Genomic DNA, 14,133 nt, shown 5'->3' with positions numbered 1-14,133 from the left:
ATATTCCAGTAGAGCCCTCAGCATGCTCGTAGTCATTCCCAGTCACTCCCAGATGCCCCAGTAACATTCCAGTTTCCACCAGTATGATCCCAGTGACTCCAAGGCACTCCCACTATATCCTATGTGGCCTCCAGTTGCTCCCAGTAGCCCTCAGTGTGGTCCCAGTTGCTCCCAGTATGATCCCTGTTGCCCCAGTTCTGGTCCTGGAGGGACCCAGTGCGCTCAGATCCTGCTCCCGGGGGGTCCTGCTGGGTCCCAGTCCTGGTCCTGGTGTATCCTGGTGTCCTGGTCCGTCCCAGTCTGTCCCAGTCCATCCCAGTCCATCCCAGTCCGTTCCAGTCCATCTCAGTCCATCCCAGTCCATCCCAGTCCATCCCAGTCCCTTCCCAGCAGCCGCCGCCGTTTCCCGGGTCCTGCCCCCCCGCCCCCCAAGATGCTGACGGGGGTCGGGGCTCCGTCTTTGCCTTCGTCTCCCTGGGCCTGCCTGGAATGAAGGGGCCGCTGGGACACTGCGGGACCTCCTGAAACCAAAGGAACCCTGGGAGAATTTGGACACTCCTGCAATCAAGGCACAATTGGGACACTGCAGGGCCCTATGGAAAAAAAGGAACCTTGTGACACTGCGGAATTCATGGAATCCAGGGGCCTTTGTGACAGGGGGGCCTCATGGAACCAAAGGAAGCCTGAGGTGTTTCAGAAGGTCATGGAATCAAGGGGCCACTGGGACACTGCAGGGCCTCTGTCAATTAAAGGAACACTGGGACACTGGGGCAGGACATCCCCCCTGCAATGGCCCCAAGACAATGCCCCATTTGCAAAGGGGTCAGTGCTGAGCTGAGAGGGGGCCAGGACAAGGCAGGAGATGTTGGACCCCAGACTGGTTTCACCCCAAATGAAGCCCCTGCTGGTGAGGGAACCCCTGGAGTCCAAGGACTGTCAGTCCATGGGTTTCTACCAGAAAGGACCAGTCCCCTTTCCCAGGGGCAGGTTCTTCCAACAGAACCCTTCTTGGGGGGGGTGTGGAGATTCCTGCCTTGGCTGGGGACCCCCCAAGGTCACTGCTGGAGGTTGAGAGCAGAGATCTCCCCACGAGCGCTGGTCTGGGGGAGTTCCATCCATCTCTAATTAAGAATTATTGCTTGTTTGCCAGCTTTAGTAGAATTGCTTCAACAATTGCTTTAGTGTAGTGCCCTGTCCTATCTTATCCTGTACTACTGGGAGTTTTAGTGTTTCTACTGTTCATTAAATAATTCTGACTAAAACCTTTTGTGTCATCATTTGCAAAAATAAATAATTCATTTTCTATCAATAGATCTGATTTGCCATCATTAAAGCCTGGGGGACAAACGTGGTTCAGTCACCCCTCTAGAATTGCTCTAAATTTCAGCTGTTGGCACAATGCAAGGCTGAGATTGGATCCAGCAGCCCCCAGCACCCCAGAGGAAGTTGGGAGCTCAGGGGGACCACCCCCCTTTCCCAACCCCCAGTGCCCAAAGACCCCCATGGGACCGTCCATCCCTCAGGACCACCCCCCCTTTTCCACCCCTCTCCCTGTTCCTCCCACTTTTCTATGGTCCCCTCAACCCCTAGCCCCTCCCAGTTTTGGGTCCCAACCCCCACTTTTCCCCCCTCTCTCACCCCTTACACATCATTCCCCCCATCCCCACCCCCCTCATGCTCAGTTTGGGGGTCCCACCCTCCCCTTTTCCCCACTCTTCTGACCTCTCCCACCCTTTCCCATCATCCCCCAATCCTCAGTCCCCCTTCCACTTTTGGGGTGTCCCACTCCTGTCCCATTCAGTGTGGGGGTCCCACCACCCCTTTTCTCTCCTTTCCACACCCCTTTTCCCACCCACCCCCCTCTTCCCACCCCCACTCACCCCAGAGCTCCTCTCCCGAAGCCGGGGGGGCTCCCAGTAGCACCAGAGCCCATAAAGTCCCCCCAACAATGGGGTTAGGTGGGGTCCTGGGTGGGCTTTGGTTGGTTTGGGGGGTCCTTGAGGAACTGTGGGCCTTTTAGGGGTGTCCCAGCACCTTTTGGGGTGTGCTGGGTGCCGTGTTGAAGGATCGGTGCCCTCCCAAATCCCCCCAAAATCAGGGCAGGGTTTGGGGGTCTCATCTGGGCCTGAGGTCACGGGGAGGGGCTGCGGCCGCCAGCGGCTCAGGAGCTCTGTGGGGCGAGAAAAGGGGGTGAGAGCGGGGTGGGGGCACAGGGGGGACACCGGGATACACCGAGACCTGGACTGGAGCCAGCGGGACCAGAACTGGGGCAACTGGGATCATACTGGGAGCAACTGGGAGCATGTTGGAGGCAGCTGGGATATACTGGGAGTGTCTGGGAGTGAGTGGAACCATAGTAGGAGTGAATGGGAGTGACTGGAACTACATAGGGGAGAACTGGGAGCACCTGGGATCGTGCTGGATTCAAGTGGGAGTAACTGGGAGTGACAGGGTGCATGCTGAATGCAACCGGCTTAGACTGGGAGTGGGATTGTACTGATGGGAACTGGAAGCATCCTGGGGCAAGTGGTAGTAACTGGGTATGACTGTGAGCATGCTGAGGGCAACTGGGATCTACTGGGAGTGTCTGCAACCATCCTGGGGGTGACTGGGACCACACTGGGAGTGACTTAGACCATGTAAGGGGTAACTGGGAGCAGCTGGGAGTGACTGGATGTGCAAGTGGGCAACTGGGATTGGCTGGGACCATACTGGGGGAAGACTGGGATCATACTTGGATTGACTGGATCTGTGCTGGAGGCAACTGGGAGCAACTGGGACCATGCTGGGGTAACTGATTGTACTGGGATCATACCGGGATCACAATGGAATCATACTGGGCGTGACTGGGTCTCTGCTAGGGGCAACTGGGAGCAGCTGGAATCACACTGGGAGGAACTGGGATCAAGTGGGACCATGCTGGGGACAAGTGGGATCACACTGGGATCACACTGGTATCACACTGGGAGCAGCTTGGCCCCAGCTCAGGTACCCGGGCCCACAGTGAGGGTGACTGGCGTCATACTGGGAGTGACTGGGAGCATTCTGAGGGCAGTTGGGACCATGCTGGCACAACTGGGATATACTGGGAGCCGTGGATATAGAGGTCCGTGTGCTGCCTGCCTGCCACCGGAGACTGGAACCCTGCCCTGCTGGAGAGGACTGAGAACCTCTGTGCCATAGATGGGAGTCAAATCTTATTTCTCCACCCTGACTGTATTTCTGAGGGCCCGAAGGAGTGGCTGAATGAGACTCTGCAGGGCCTGAGATCCAGCCCTGCTTGAGCAGTGAAACCACATCCTGGCTGCATTCCAGAGAGCTAAAGCTGTAAACACCCCCTGCAGCTAAAGAGAGAACATCAAAGGCAGCAGAGACAGAAATAAAAAAAGGCAGAAAAACTGCTTCTTCCCCCACCCCCACAGACCAGCTGGAAGGAAAGGTAGTTTTTGGTGGTATCTTTTCTCTGCTTCTAGAATAAATCTCAGCATTTTCTAACCTTTTCTTATTTTTGCCTCTTTCTCTTTGCATCCTTTAGCAATTAATAAAATCAGTTTGGGTATCAACAGATAACTTGTATGAGTTTTAATTTTGCTCAAGGGAATATTGGAATCTGAAGTTCTTTCTGCACATTTTAAGCAGATTGTAACAAGGCCGCCTCAGGGTAGAGCAGAGCAGGACAATCCCCTGCCTGGCCCGGCCATGCTGGGCCTGATGCCCCCCGGACAGGGTTGTCCCTCCTGGCTGCCAGGGCACTGCTGACTCCTGGCCAAGTGGGCACCCCCCAGGACCCCAAGGGCCCTTTGCCGGCACTGCCCACAGAGCACTGGCCCCCGGAGTGGCCAGCTGGGGACAGCTGCGTGCCACAGGAGCCCTGGCAGCCCTGGAGGAGCCCGAGATGTGGCAGGACCTGAAGCAAAGCTTCCCCCCTGCTGGGGGGTGTCAGCAGCAAGGAGGTGCCGCTGTGCCGCTGTCCGGGCTGTGGGGGGGGATCCCCACACGCTCCCGGCGGGCAAAAGGTGCCCCAGAGCAGCCGAAAGGGCCCCGCCCTGAGCGTCTGTGCTGGAAGGGGCTGCTTGGGCCGCTTGCAGCCGGTTGTGGGCAGGGGCGTTTCCATGGCAAGTGCCAGGGCTGTGTGATGTGGGGCCTGCGGGTTCCCAGGGGCCACTGGGACCCTGCGGGGCCTCCTGGAACTGAGGGCACACTGTGAGCCCTTGGGCCCCGCCCTGGCCTGGGGTGTTTGAGGAGCCCCCCGGGTGCCCAGTCCAGCTGAGGGCCGGGGCAGGAGGAGAGGCCGCTGGTGGGCCGGCGCCGGGCTCCCCAGCACTGTGCCGAGGCAGCCGCCTCCAGCCCAGGCCTCCGCCTGCCGCCGCCCTCAGCTGCAGCAGCGGCAGCCTCGGGGCAGCCGGGCCGGGCCTGGTCCCTGGGCGGGGAGGGGATAGGAGAGGCAACACAGTCAGGGCAGGGCTGCCTTGAGTCAATCCTCTGCTGCTTTACAATCTACTCCAAATTCTTTGGATTTCTTTGGGGGAACTTTGTTCAACTCAGCTCTGTGCTGCTCAGTGAGAGCACTTCCCTTGACCGGGCAGGAATTCTCACCCTCCCCATTGCTCTGAGCCTGAACCCTGGACAGCTCTGAGGTCCCAAAGGGCTCCCTGTGCCCCAGTGCAGAGTCAGGAGAACTGCTCTGCCCACAAGTGACCTGCTGGTAAGCACACAGGTTCCCGGATCCACTTCAAAGATGCCTGAAAAAAAAGGTGGGTTTTTGTGAAGACTCCACTTGCAAAATCAATTCCTCTGCCCCACAGCCCTGGGCACCCCTGGCTGCACCCCCGGCTTCACAGCTCTGCCAAAGTGCCCCCAACAGCCCCCTCCTCACCCATCCCATCAGCTGGGGTTGGGTCAGCTTTAGGAGATGCCTCCAGGAGCTGCCCCTGCACTGCCCTGCAGCCACAGACTGCCCGTGTGCAGCCCTGCCAAGATTCCTCCTGCAGGGAGCTCTCAGTCACCCTCCCAACCCTGAGTCCCTTGAAGCTCTGTGTGTGCCCTGCTGGTGTCCCTGAGCTGCCCTGGCTGTGCCCTCAGCCCTGCTGGGCTGTGCAGAGGAGCTGCTCCTGGGCAGAGCTGTCTCTCTGCAGCGCTGCCCGCTTGCCAGGAGCTCCCTGTGTGCCAGGAGCCCGGCCCAGCTCAGCAGCACAGACACAGCCCCAGGCACTGAATGACCCTTGGGGGTTGGGGATGAGTCCCTGAACATCAGACAGAGAGCAAGTTAAAGAAACCTCTGAAGAATTCCAAGTCAGATCCAAGTCCACAGTATCTCCTGGCGTTAATGGGTCCCACTGAGGGCCAGCACTCAGAAATTGTCCCCTGCTTCCAGTTAGAGCCAAAAACTGGAGGCAGTGATGACAGGTGGGGACAAGCAAAGTCCCAGGGTCTGTGATGCTGAATAAATCTGGATTTGTTTTGTTCTTGCAAAGGGCCAAGGCCTGACCCCCAGCCCCTGGGAAGGGAGATCCTGTGCCTGCCTCATTCCTCAGGGCTCTTGCTGGGGCTCTAGGATGTGGGGATGTGCAATGGCAAGGGCAGGAGCATGGGGCAGCACCTCTGTCTCAGTTGGATGAGACTGAAGTGTTTTGCTAAGGGGGATGAGTTATGAGGAAAACCAAACTCCTCCCTGTAAGCAATTGTAAATCTGAAATTAAGAGGCTCCAATCGAGGAAGCATGGAGAAAGGAAAAATAACATCTCTTTATTAAAGGATATCTGTGTAGCAGGAAACGAAGGCAAACGGGAACGAGCAAAGAGCCAGATGAGCTGGGCAAGAACAAAAGGACCTCGGAGCCTCTCCAACACACCCCTTGCCTGAGTTAAGGCCAAAGTGAAGGGCCTTGCCCTTTGCCCAGGAGAAAGCAAAAAACTCCACCCCCCCAGAGCCTTCTGAGGGCTCCCAACCTGCAATGTGGGCTGGGCCAGTTCTTTTGTGGGTGTGAGTCACCCAAGGCAAAGCCCCCTCCCCCATTGAACATCTTTCTTTTCCAGTGGGGCAGGGGAAAGAAAAATTCCTGCTTGGCTTTTTAGAAGTAAAGCTCTGCCAGGGATCCCCTCCCCCCTGCCCTCACTGCCCCCCAATAACAGGAACTGGGGAGAACTGGGAAGCTTTCCTGGGAACACTGGGAGCAGCCAGCTGGGGCCAGAATAAAAGCAGGGCTGGGGAGGACACACGACCCCCCAAACTCATCGTGTGGATGGACTGGGGGGTCCCGGCTGGGCTCGAGGCCACAGGAAGGGGCTGCGGCCGCCGGCGGCTCAGGAGCTCTGTGGGGAGAGAAAAGGGGGTGAGAGCAAAGGGGATGGGGGGGCAGGGGGAGCCCAGAGGCTGTGGGAGAGCAAGGGGGGGGCCACGACCCCCATTTGGGGACCCCCCTTTACCTTCTCCCGCAGGTAGAAGCCGAGCCCCAGCGCCAGGAAGACCAAGCCCAAGACGAAGCCCCCGACCCCCACCAGGATCTTGCTGCGGACGGTGTCCGGTGGCATCTCTGGGGGGAGCCGGGGGGGTCAGCACCCCCAAAACCTCCTCCCACGCACCACCCGGCACCCCACAGAGCCCGGCCCGCTCTCCCCCAGCCCACCCGGGGGTCCCTCCAACCTCCTGCCAGTCCCTTCCCAGCCCCAGTGGGAACCCACCAAACCCATCCCAGCCCATTTAGGACCCTCCCACCCCCCTCATCAGACCCACGACCCCCCAAACTCCCTCCCAGTTCCCCCATTTTCCCCCTTTTCCCCCCGGCCCCCCTGCCAGTGTGCCCCCGGTGCTGGGGGGGCCGGGCCGTACCCCAGTGCCGGCTCAGGGGGTGCTCCAGGCTGACGTGCTCCACCTGGCAGCTGTAGGTGACCCCGCGCCGGGGGGGGATTTCCAGCATCACCAGCACCTGGTAGGTCCAGTCCCCATTGGGGACCACGTCGGTGGCCACCACGTGCTCCAGCAGCTCCTGCCCATCCTGGAACCACCTCACCTGCACCGGTGCAGGGTAGAAATCCATCCCGGAGCAGAGCAGGCGGCCGGGGCCGGGCTGGGAGCTCGATGGCACCAGCGAGATGGACACGCTGGGGGGCACTGGGAGGGAGGGGGGAGACACTGGGCTGAGCTGGGGGGCAGTGGGAGGGAGGGGAGAGGGCTTGTAGGACATTGGGAGGGATTGGGATCGCACTGGGAAGGACTGGGGTGGCATTGGGAGGGACTGGGAATAGACTGGGGTAGAAGGGCATGGGCTGGGGGGGCACTGGGGAGAGAGTTGGGAGATGTGGGAGTGAAGTGAGAACGACTGGGAATGGACTGAGAGGGTCTGGGAGTGGAGTGAGAGGGTCTGGGAGTGAAGTGAGAGGGACTGGGAGTAACTGGTCTGGACTGGGAATGAGTGGTCTGGACTGGCAAGGAAGCGATCAGGACTGGGAGCTGAGTCGTTGTGAGGGAACTGTTTGTTTTGGGTCTGCCTGGCAACTGGAGCGTCATCAGAGAGACGCGCTGGGATTGGCTGAGGGGCGTGAGCTCGGTGGCCCCAGCGGGGTGGAGACGCGGGAGGGCACTGGGAGAGATTGGGATGGACTGGGAATGGACTGGGGCGCACTGGGAGGGGGCAAAAGGCCATGCGGAGGGGCACAGGCAGGGCTGAGGGGTCTGGGGTGATTCCCAGGGAGGGTTTGAGGGGCTCCGGGGTCATTCCCGGGGCAGGGGCCGAGGGGACCCGCTCTGCCCCACGCTCACCTCTGCGGTTCACCAGGAACGGAGTGAACCCGTCGTAGTTGTGCCGGCAGAGCCTGTCCACCGCAGACCGACGGTACTCCAGCTTTCCCGGGATGCTGTTGAAGTATCTGGCCCAGCTCTCCCCAAATGGGGTATCCCCCACATAGACCCCCACGTCACTGTCAAAGTGCACAAACTGCTCCCGGTTGTAGATGTACCTCGCCACGAGCCTCACCCGCTCGGTGCCGTTGATGAAGTGACACTCGGACTTTCCCATAAACTGGAACACCCCTGTGTGTGCAGGACACGGGTCAGGGGGTGCCCCGTCCCCCCCCATCATCCCCCAGACACCCACAGCAGGCTGGGAGCTCAGGGGGTCACCCCGGACCCCCCTTTCCCATCCCTCTCTGCCCCACGGACGCCCCAGCACCGGCTCTTAGCAAAGGGGGGAACCCCCCATCAGCCCCCGGTGATGGACAGGGGGGTTGGGGACCCCCCCACTGCCGATCCGACCCCCCCAGAGCCCCAGGGAACCGCTCCAGGGCTCAAGAGACACCCAGGGACCCCCATGGCACCCCTCTGCCTGTTATCCCACACCCCCTTGCCCCCTTCTCCCACCCCTTTCCAAACGTCCCCCCAATCTCCAGACCCCTCCGCCCTCACTGTGGGGCTCCCACTCGCCTCCCACTCAGTCCGAGCCTTCCAACCCCCCTCACACTCACTTTTGGGGCTCCCTCACCCTCTTTTCTCCCCTCTTTCCCCCCTTTCCCACCTCTGCCCCCTACCCGCCCCCCCCCGCTCACCCGACAGCTCCTCGCCCGCAGCCGGGGGGGCTCCCAGCACCACCAGCACCGCCAGCACGGCCCCAGCTCCCCGCACACGCTCCATGCCCAGCGCCGGACAGCTGCTGACAGCCCCAAACCAGCCGGGCGGCGCCGTTTTGGGGGGTTTGGGGCGCGCTGGGCTTGGCTGAGGGCGCAGTTGGGGCCCTTTTTTCGAGGCGTCTTGCCGGCGACTGATGAGTCATCAGCGCGGCGCGCTGGGATTGGGCGCGGGCGGCGTGGGCGCTTTGGGATTGGCTGAGGGCCGTTGGGGGCCCCCGCGGCAGCCCCGGGGCTGGGGGGTTCGGGGGGGTCCGTGGGCTGCGGGGGAGGGGGGAGCTCAGATGAACCCAAAAATGGGCATCCAGGGAGTGCAGAGAATTGGGAAGCTTTACTGGGAACACCGGGAGCAGTCAGCTGGCGTCAGAACAAAAGCAGGTAAAGGGGGACACACGACCCCCCCAAAATCAGCACGGGGATGGATTGGCGGGTCCAGGCTGGGCCCCCTCATCCCTCTAAGGACCCTCCAAATCCCTTCTCAGCCTTTCCATTTCCCCACAAAGCCACTCCCATCCCCAAAAGACTCCCACAAACTCCCTCCCAGTTGCCCCCAGGACTCACCAAGGCCCCTCTCAGCCCTCCCAGCACCCACCAACCTCCTTCTCAGCCTCTCCATTCCCCCCCAGACCCTTTCCCTTACCCCCCAAACTCCCTCCCAGTTCCCCCCAGAGCCCCCAGAGCCCCTCACCCCCCTCCCAGTGTGCCCCCGGTGCTGGGGGGGCCGGGCCGTACCCCAGTCCCGGCTGAGGGGGTGCTCCAGGCTGACGTGCTCCACCCGGCACCGGGGGGGATTTCCAGCATCCCCAGCACCTGGTAGGTCCAGTCCCCGTTGCCTCAAGAGAGCACAGAGGAAAAGACTCCAGGCCAGGGGAGTGGATGAGATGAGATAAAGAGAGCAGGTCCTTCAGTGGAGCCTCAGGCCAGGGGAACACACACGACGGGCACCCCCCAGGCAGTGGCTCTGGGATTTCAGAACAAGGTCCATCCAACCCCAGATCTCTCCACCCCCCACTTCTGCCCCGTTCTGCCCCCGACACACCCCTTTGGGAATTGGCTTTGGGGTCTTTGGGACCCCTTCTTCCTCAGCTTCATCTTCTTCGCAGCACCCACAGTCCTTGGAGCTCCTCCACAGTTCTGGGCTTGAAGGTGGCTGTGTCTGTGGGATGTCTTCTGGTCCAGGCTTTTCTACAATTCTACCTTGAAAAGAAGGCTAACCACGCTAATGGGATTTAGAGGGATTGATATGGGATGGGGTAACAGGGTTGGGGATGTGCAAACATTATGCTACAGGGTAGGGGATAGAATGCAGCTACATTAAAATCTACAATCACTGCACCACTACTTCCAAAATCTACAAAAGTTAAAAAACCAAAAAACTCTGAGGCATCACACCTCTTCTTTTACAGTTCTATCACAGCTTTTTATAAGTCAATCATATTGTATTATAGAGCTCCATTTCTATGCTGGGTAGGTACACCTTTTATATATCTTTATATACCTTTTATGAACCTTTATATACCTTTTATAAATCTTTTAATGCCTTAATAAAATCCCAGGGATCTTGCTTGGAACTCCCCGCATCCAGGGACTGAGAGGATCTCCCTGAATAACACTTTCAGTGGGCACTGGAATCCTCAGGGTCCTGGAACCCCTGGAGCACCAACAGCTTTGTCCCTCCAAAGGGGTCCCAATTTGTTTCCAATGGTTCAAGAATACAAAATAAACCAAATACCAGTTTCCAAACAAAATCAATTTATAAGTCCAGAAATCACAAGTTAATATCCAAAATACCAGAAAGGATTTCTTCAAGATTCTTTCTTTGCAACTTGAAGTACCCATAATACAAAAGAAACCAAATACCTGCTTCCAAAACCAAAGAAACCAAATACCAGTTCCAGAACCAAATAAACCAATGAGTCCAGACTCCCAAATTAATATCCAAAATCATGGCTGGGCTGCATGAACAAAGATTTGGGAAGGGCTCTGCCCACATTTGCTACAAGCACACTGGTGGCTAAAGAGGCCAATACGAGATAGACACGTCCAGTTGCAAAAGGCAGAGCAGAAAGACTCCTTGGATGGGATCGACAGGACACGGTTCTTTCTGCGTTGTCTTTTCTCCTCGATGGTGATCCTGCTGCGTTCTCAAAGGAAGCAGCAGCGTTAGAGATGGGGTGTCTCCAGACCTCCCGACTGGAGGCCAGAGTAGACCAGTGATGAAGATCAATGTGGCCAAGGCTCAGATGTTGTTTCAGGCAGTCCTTGTATCTCCTCTTCGGGGCTCCTCTCTTGCAGCAGCCGGTGGCAAGTTCACCACAGAGCACGATCTTAGGGAGGGGGTGGTTGGTCCTTCATCCTGGAGGCGTGCCCTGCCCAGCACAGCTGTGTTCTCAGCAACATGACCTCAATACTTGTGACTGCTGCCTTTCTAGAACAGATGGATTGGTCACATCATCTGACCAGTGGATGTTTAGGATTGTACGGAGGCAGCGTTGATGGAAGCGTTCCAGGAGTCGCAGGTGGTGGCTGTAGATGACCCATGATTCGGATCCATATAAGAGAGTAGACAGCACAATGGCTCTGTAAACACTGATATTTGTGCTTTTCTTCAAGTGTTTATTTCGCCAAACTCTTTTATGGAGTTTTCCAAAAGCACTAAATGCCTTTGCTAACCTGTTGTCTATCTCCCCATCAATCTCACCATCCGAGGAGATGAGGCTGCCCAGGTAATTAAACTGCTGGACTGATTTGAGCTCTGATTGGCCAATGGTGATGTGGGGATGATGGGGGACTTCCTGAGGTGCAGGTTGATGGAGAACTTCTGTTTTCTTTAAGCTGACTTCCAGCCCAAAGAGCTCAGCAGCCTCAGCAAAGCAGGATGTTAAACACTGCAGAGCTGCTTCTGTGTGAGCGATGAGGGCGGTGTCATCAGCATAAAGCAGCTCCTGGACAAGATGGTTTAAGGTCTTGGTGTGGGCCTTCAGTCGCCTTAGGTTGAATAGGCTTTGATCAGTACGGTATCGGATGTAGATCCCGTCCTGATCCTCGAGGTCTGCCGTGGCCCTTTGGAGCATCCTGCAGAAAAAGACTGTGAATAGGGTTGGTGCGAGAACGTAGCCTTGTTTCACACCATTCTTAATTAGAAAGGGCTCAGAAAGTGCATTGCCATATCTGACTTGGCCGTGCTGATCCTCGTGGAGTGAGATGATCATTTTAAGGAACTTGGGGGAACAACCTAAACGTTCCAAAATCTGCCACAGACCTTTCCTGCTCACAGTATCAAAAGCCTTGGTGAGGTCAACAAAGGTTCCATAGAGACCTTTGTTCTGTTCCCTGCACTTCTCTTGCAGTTGTCTGAGAACAAACACCATGTCTGTGGTACTCCTGTTGGCTCTGAAACCACATTGGCTTTCAGGGAGAATTCCTTCTGCTATAGGGGGTATTAGTCTGTTCAAGAGTATTCTTACCAGGATTTTGCCAGCAATGGAGAGCAGAATAATACCACGGTAATTTGAGCAATCTAGTTCGCCTAGTTCCCAATGGCATACCACAAATTCGTGACATTTGGCATGGAGTGCAAGGCCCCCATGTTTCCAGACTTCAGTGGGAATTCCATCAACCCCAGCTGCCTTGCCAATTTTCACCTGCTGTATGGCCTTGAGGGTTTCTCCTAAAGTGGGAGCAGTATCCGATTTGTATTTCACCGCTTACTGTGTGATGGACTGAATTGCTGAGTCTTGGACTACACAGTTGGTACTGAAAAAAGTCTGAAAGTGTTCAGATCATTGATTCAGAATGGAGGTTTTATCTGTTAGAAGTGTTTGACCATCAGCACTGAGTACCAGGCTTTGGACCTGGTATGCAGGCCCATATGCTGTTTTCAGAGCCTCACAGAATCCTTTGTGATCACCCGTATCTGCGTATAATTGAATTTTTTCAGCTAGATCAATCCACCACTTGTTCTGGATATCACAGAGTTTCTGTTGGAGCTTGCTGCATGCAAGACGAAAAGCTGTTTTTCTTGCATGACAGGACGGCAGTGCAAGGTGTGCTTGGAGGGCAGTTCGCTTCAGAGAACAGAGCAGAGCTGTTTATGTCCTAAAATGCCCCCATATGAGCAGGAGGCAGGAGCAGAGGCACTGTTCACGAGTGCCATTGTTGATTGTCTTCATCAGAGAGCTCCTGAAGTGCTGCTGGGGGGACGGTAATACAGGACCTAGACATCAGGTTAGGGCAGGGGCATAAAAAGGTCACCTGAGAGGTGTAATGCAGGAGTAAATGCAGATCCTTTGTCTGGGTAAGGGATACAAGGAGCCTCCCCAAGGATGACAGGGATAAAACCAGCTGCTGCGAGACGTGATGAAAAAAGCCATCCAAGCAAAGTCATGCCCGAGCTGGATGCCCCAAGTCTAAAAGAAGAAACACCTCGGAGTGGAGCAGGAGCCATATGAACTGTGCTGAGCTGGGCAGGAGTGAAACCACCTGTCCTGAGAAGAACTGAGTAAAACTTGATGCCCCATTCCAGGCAGGGGCCAAACCAGCCAGGTCAAGTGTTGTTAAATAACAACCAGCTGCATCCTTGGCGCATGAGAAACACTATCTGCCTGCTGAGCAGAGGTTACACCAGGTGTCCAGAGGACTGCCTGTTGCTAAACACCTCTGAAACTGTCGGGATAAATAGGACCCTCTAACAAATTGGCTTTTTAGTGTTAGAAAGCAAGGGATTACTTTTATTTGCAGCCCTGCGTGTGCATGTGGCTGACAAAAATCCTGCCTCCGTACTGACAGCAAGACATCGCTTTTCACCTATTTATACAGATTTGACAAACAAAGGAATTAATGTTCATTGCTTCCAAATTACATCACTCACTCCCTTTCATTCATTAGTATTCTATGTGGGATTGGTTATTAATTTCTCACTTTCTACTGTAATAACTTCATATCTTTAATCTTTTTTGTATATTTTCCCTCCCCTAGGGATTTTCTGACACAAATGCTGAGCCTTTGTTAGTCTTCTTCTTTAGCTGCTGGTTTCTGCAGAAGGTCCTTGTAGTCCATAAATCTTGTGTTCCAGATCTCCTCCTTCAACAGGACATCTTTCTCTGACAGGCTTTCTCCACTGAAGCATAACAGGGTTAACTTCAACAAAACTTACAGTTTTAGTACTTTTCCCAGGCTGTGTTCTCCCAAAGGAGCTTATGACAATTTTTACTCCATGCTGGCTAAAGTTGATTTAAGGCTGAACGCACCGCCTATGATGTGTGTTAAAAACAACTAATCAAAAAGTTAATTAGGAACACTAAAAAAATTAGAAAAGTTTTATGATTTCCAACAAGCCCAAAACAACATAGGCCAAGTGCAGCAGGGACAGAACTGTCTCTATCCATTGATGCCAGGAAAAGGCAACAGTAGTAAAACTCAACAGCCACAGGTGCTATTAAGCCGGTATTTGTTTATTTCGGCGCCGGACGTGCAGGGGATAGCTCCGCCTAACACGCGCGTGCCCTCACCATCC

At 56.0% G+C, this 14,133-nt stretch overlaps 2 protein-coding genes across 2 annotated transcripts in view; one reads left to right on the top strand and one right to left on the bottom strand.

Moving 5' to 3' along the window:
- Nucleotides 1-14,133, top strand: part of LOC135404424 (class I histocompatibility antigen, F10 alpha chain-like) — a 538,949-nt gene that overhangs the window by 488,399 nt on the left and 36,417 nt on the right. The gene's annotated exons all lie outside the window — the stretch shown is intronic.
- On the bottom strand, nucleotides 6,288-8,727 carry LOC135405116 (class II histocompatibility antigen, B-L beta chain-like). Its single transcript, XM_064639824.1, has 4 exons — nucleotides 8,541-8,727; nucleotides 7,759-8,028; nucleotides 6,829-7,110; nucleotides 6,288-6,532 (listed from the first exon to the last, which is right to left on the bottom strand). The coding sequence occupies exons 1-4, from the start codon at nucleotides 8,623-8,625 to the stop codon at nucleotides 6,303-6,305; spliced, it is 867 nt and encodes a 288-aa protein (XP_064495894.1). The 5' UTR covers nucleotides 8,626-8,727; the 3' UTR covers nucleotides 6,288-6,302.

This window comes from Pseudopipra pipra, chromosome W, assembly GCF_036250125.1.
Source record: "Pseudopipra pipra isolate bDixPip1 chromosome W, bDixPip1.hap1, whole genome shotgun sequence".
NCBI lineage: Eukaryota > Metazoa > Chordata > Aves > Passeriformes > Pipridae > Pseudopipra > Pseudopipra pipra.
Note: the sequence above shows the minus strand (reverse complement) of the source record. Positions and strands in the feature narration are given on the sequence as shown.

What these genes read in the sequence shown, in the direction of transcription:
- LOC135405116 (XM_064639824.1), bottom strand. Translation starts at nt 8,625, where the DNA reads ATGGAGCGTGTGCGGGGAGCTGGGGCCGTGCTGGCGGTGCTGGTGGTG. An exon ending in GTTCCTGGTGAACCGCAGAG is followed by an intron (nt 7,111 to 7,758) that starts GTGAGCGTGGGG and finishes CCTCCCTCCCAG; the next exon opens with TGCCCCCCAGCGTGTCCATC. An exon ending in CCCCCTGAGCCGGCACTGGG is followed by an intron (nt 6,533 to 6,828) that starts GTACGGCCCGGC and finishes GGCTCCCCCCAG; the next exon opens with AGATGCCACCGGACACCGTC.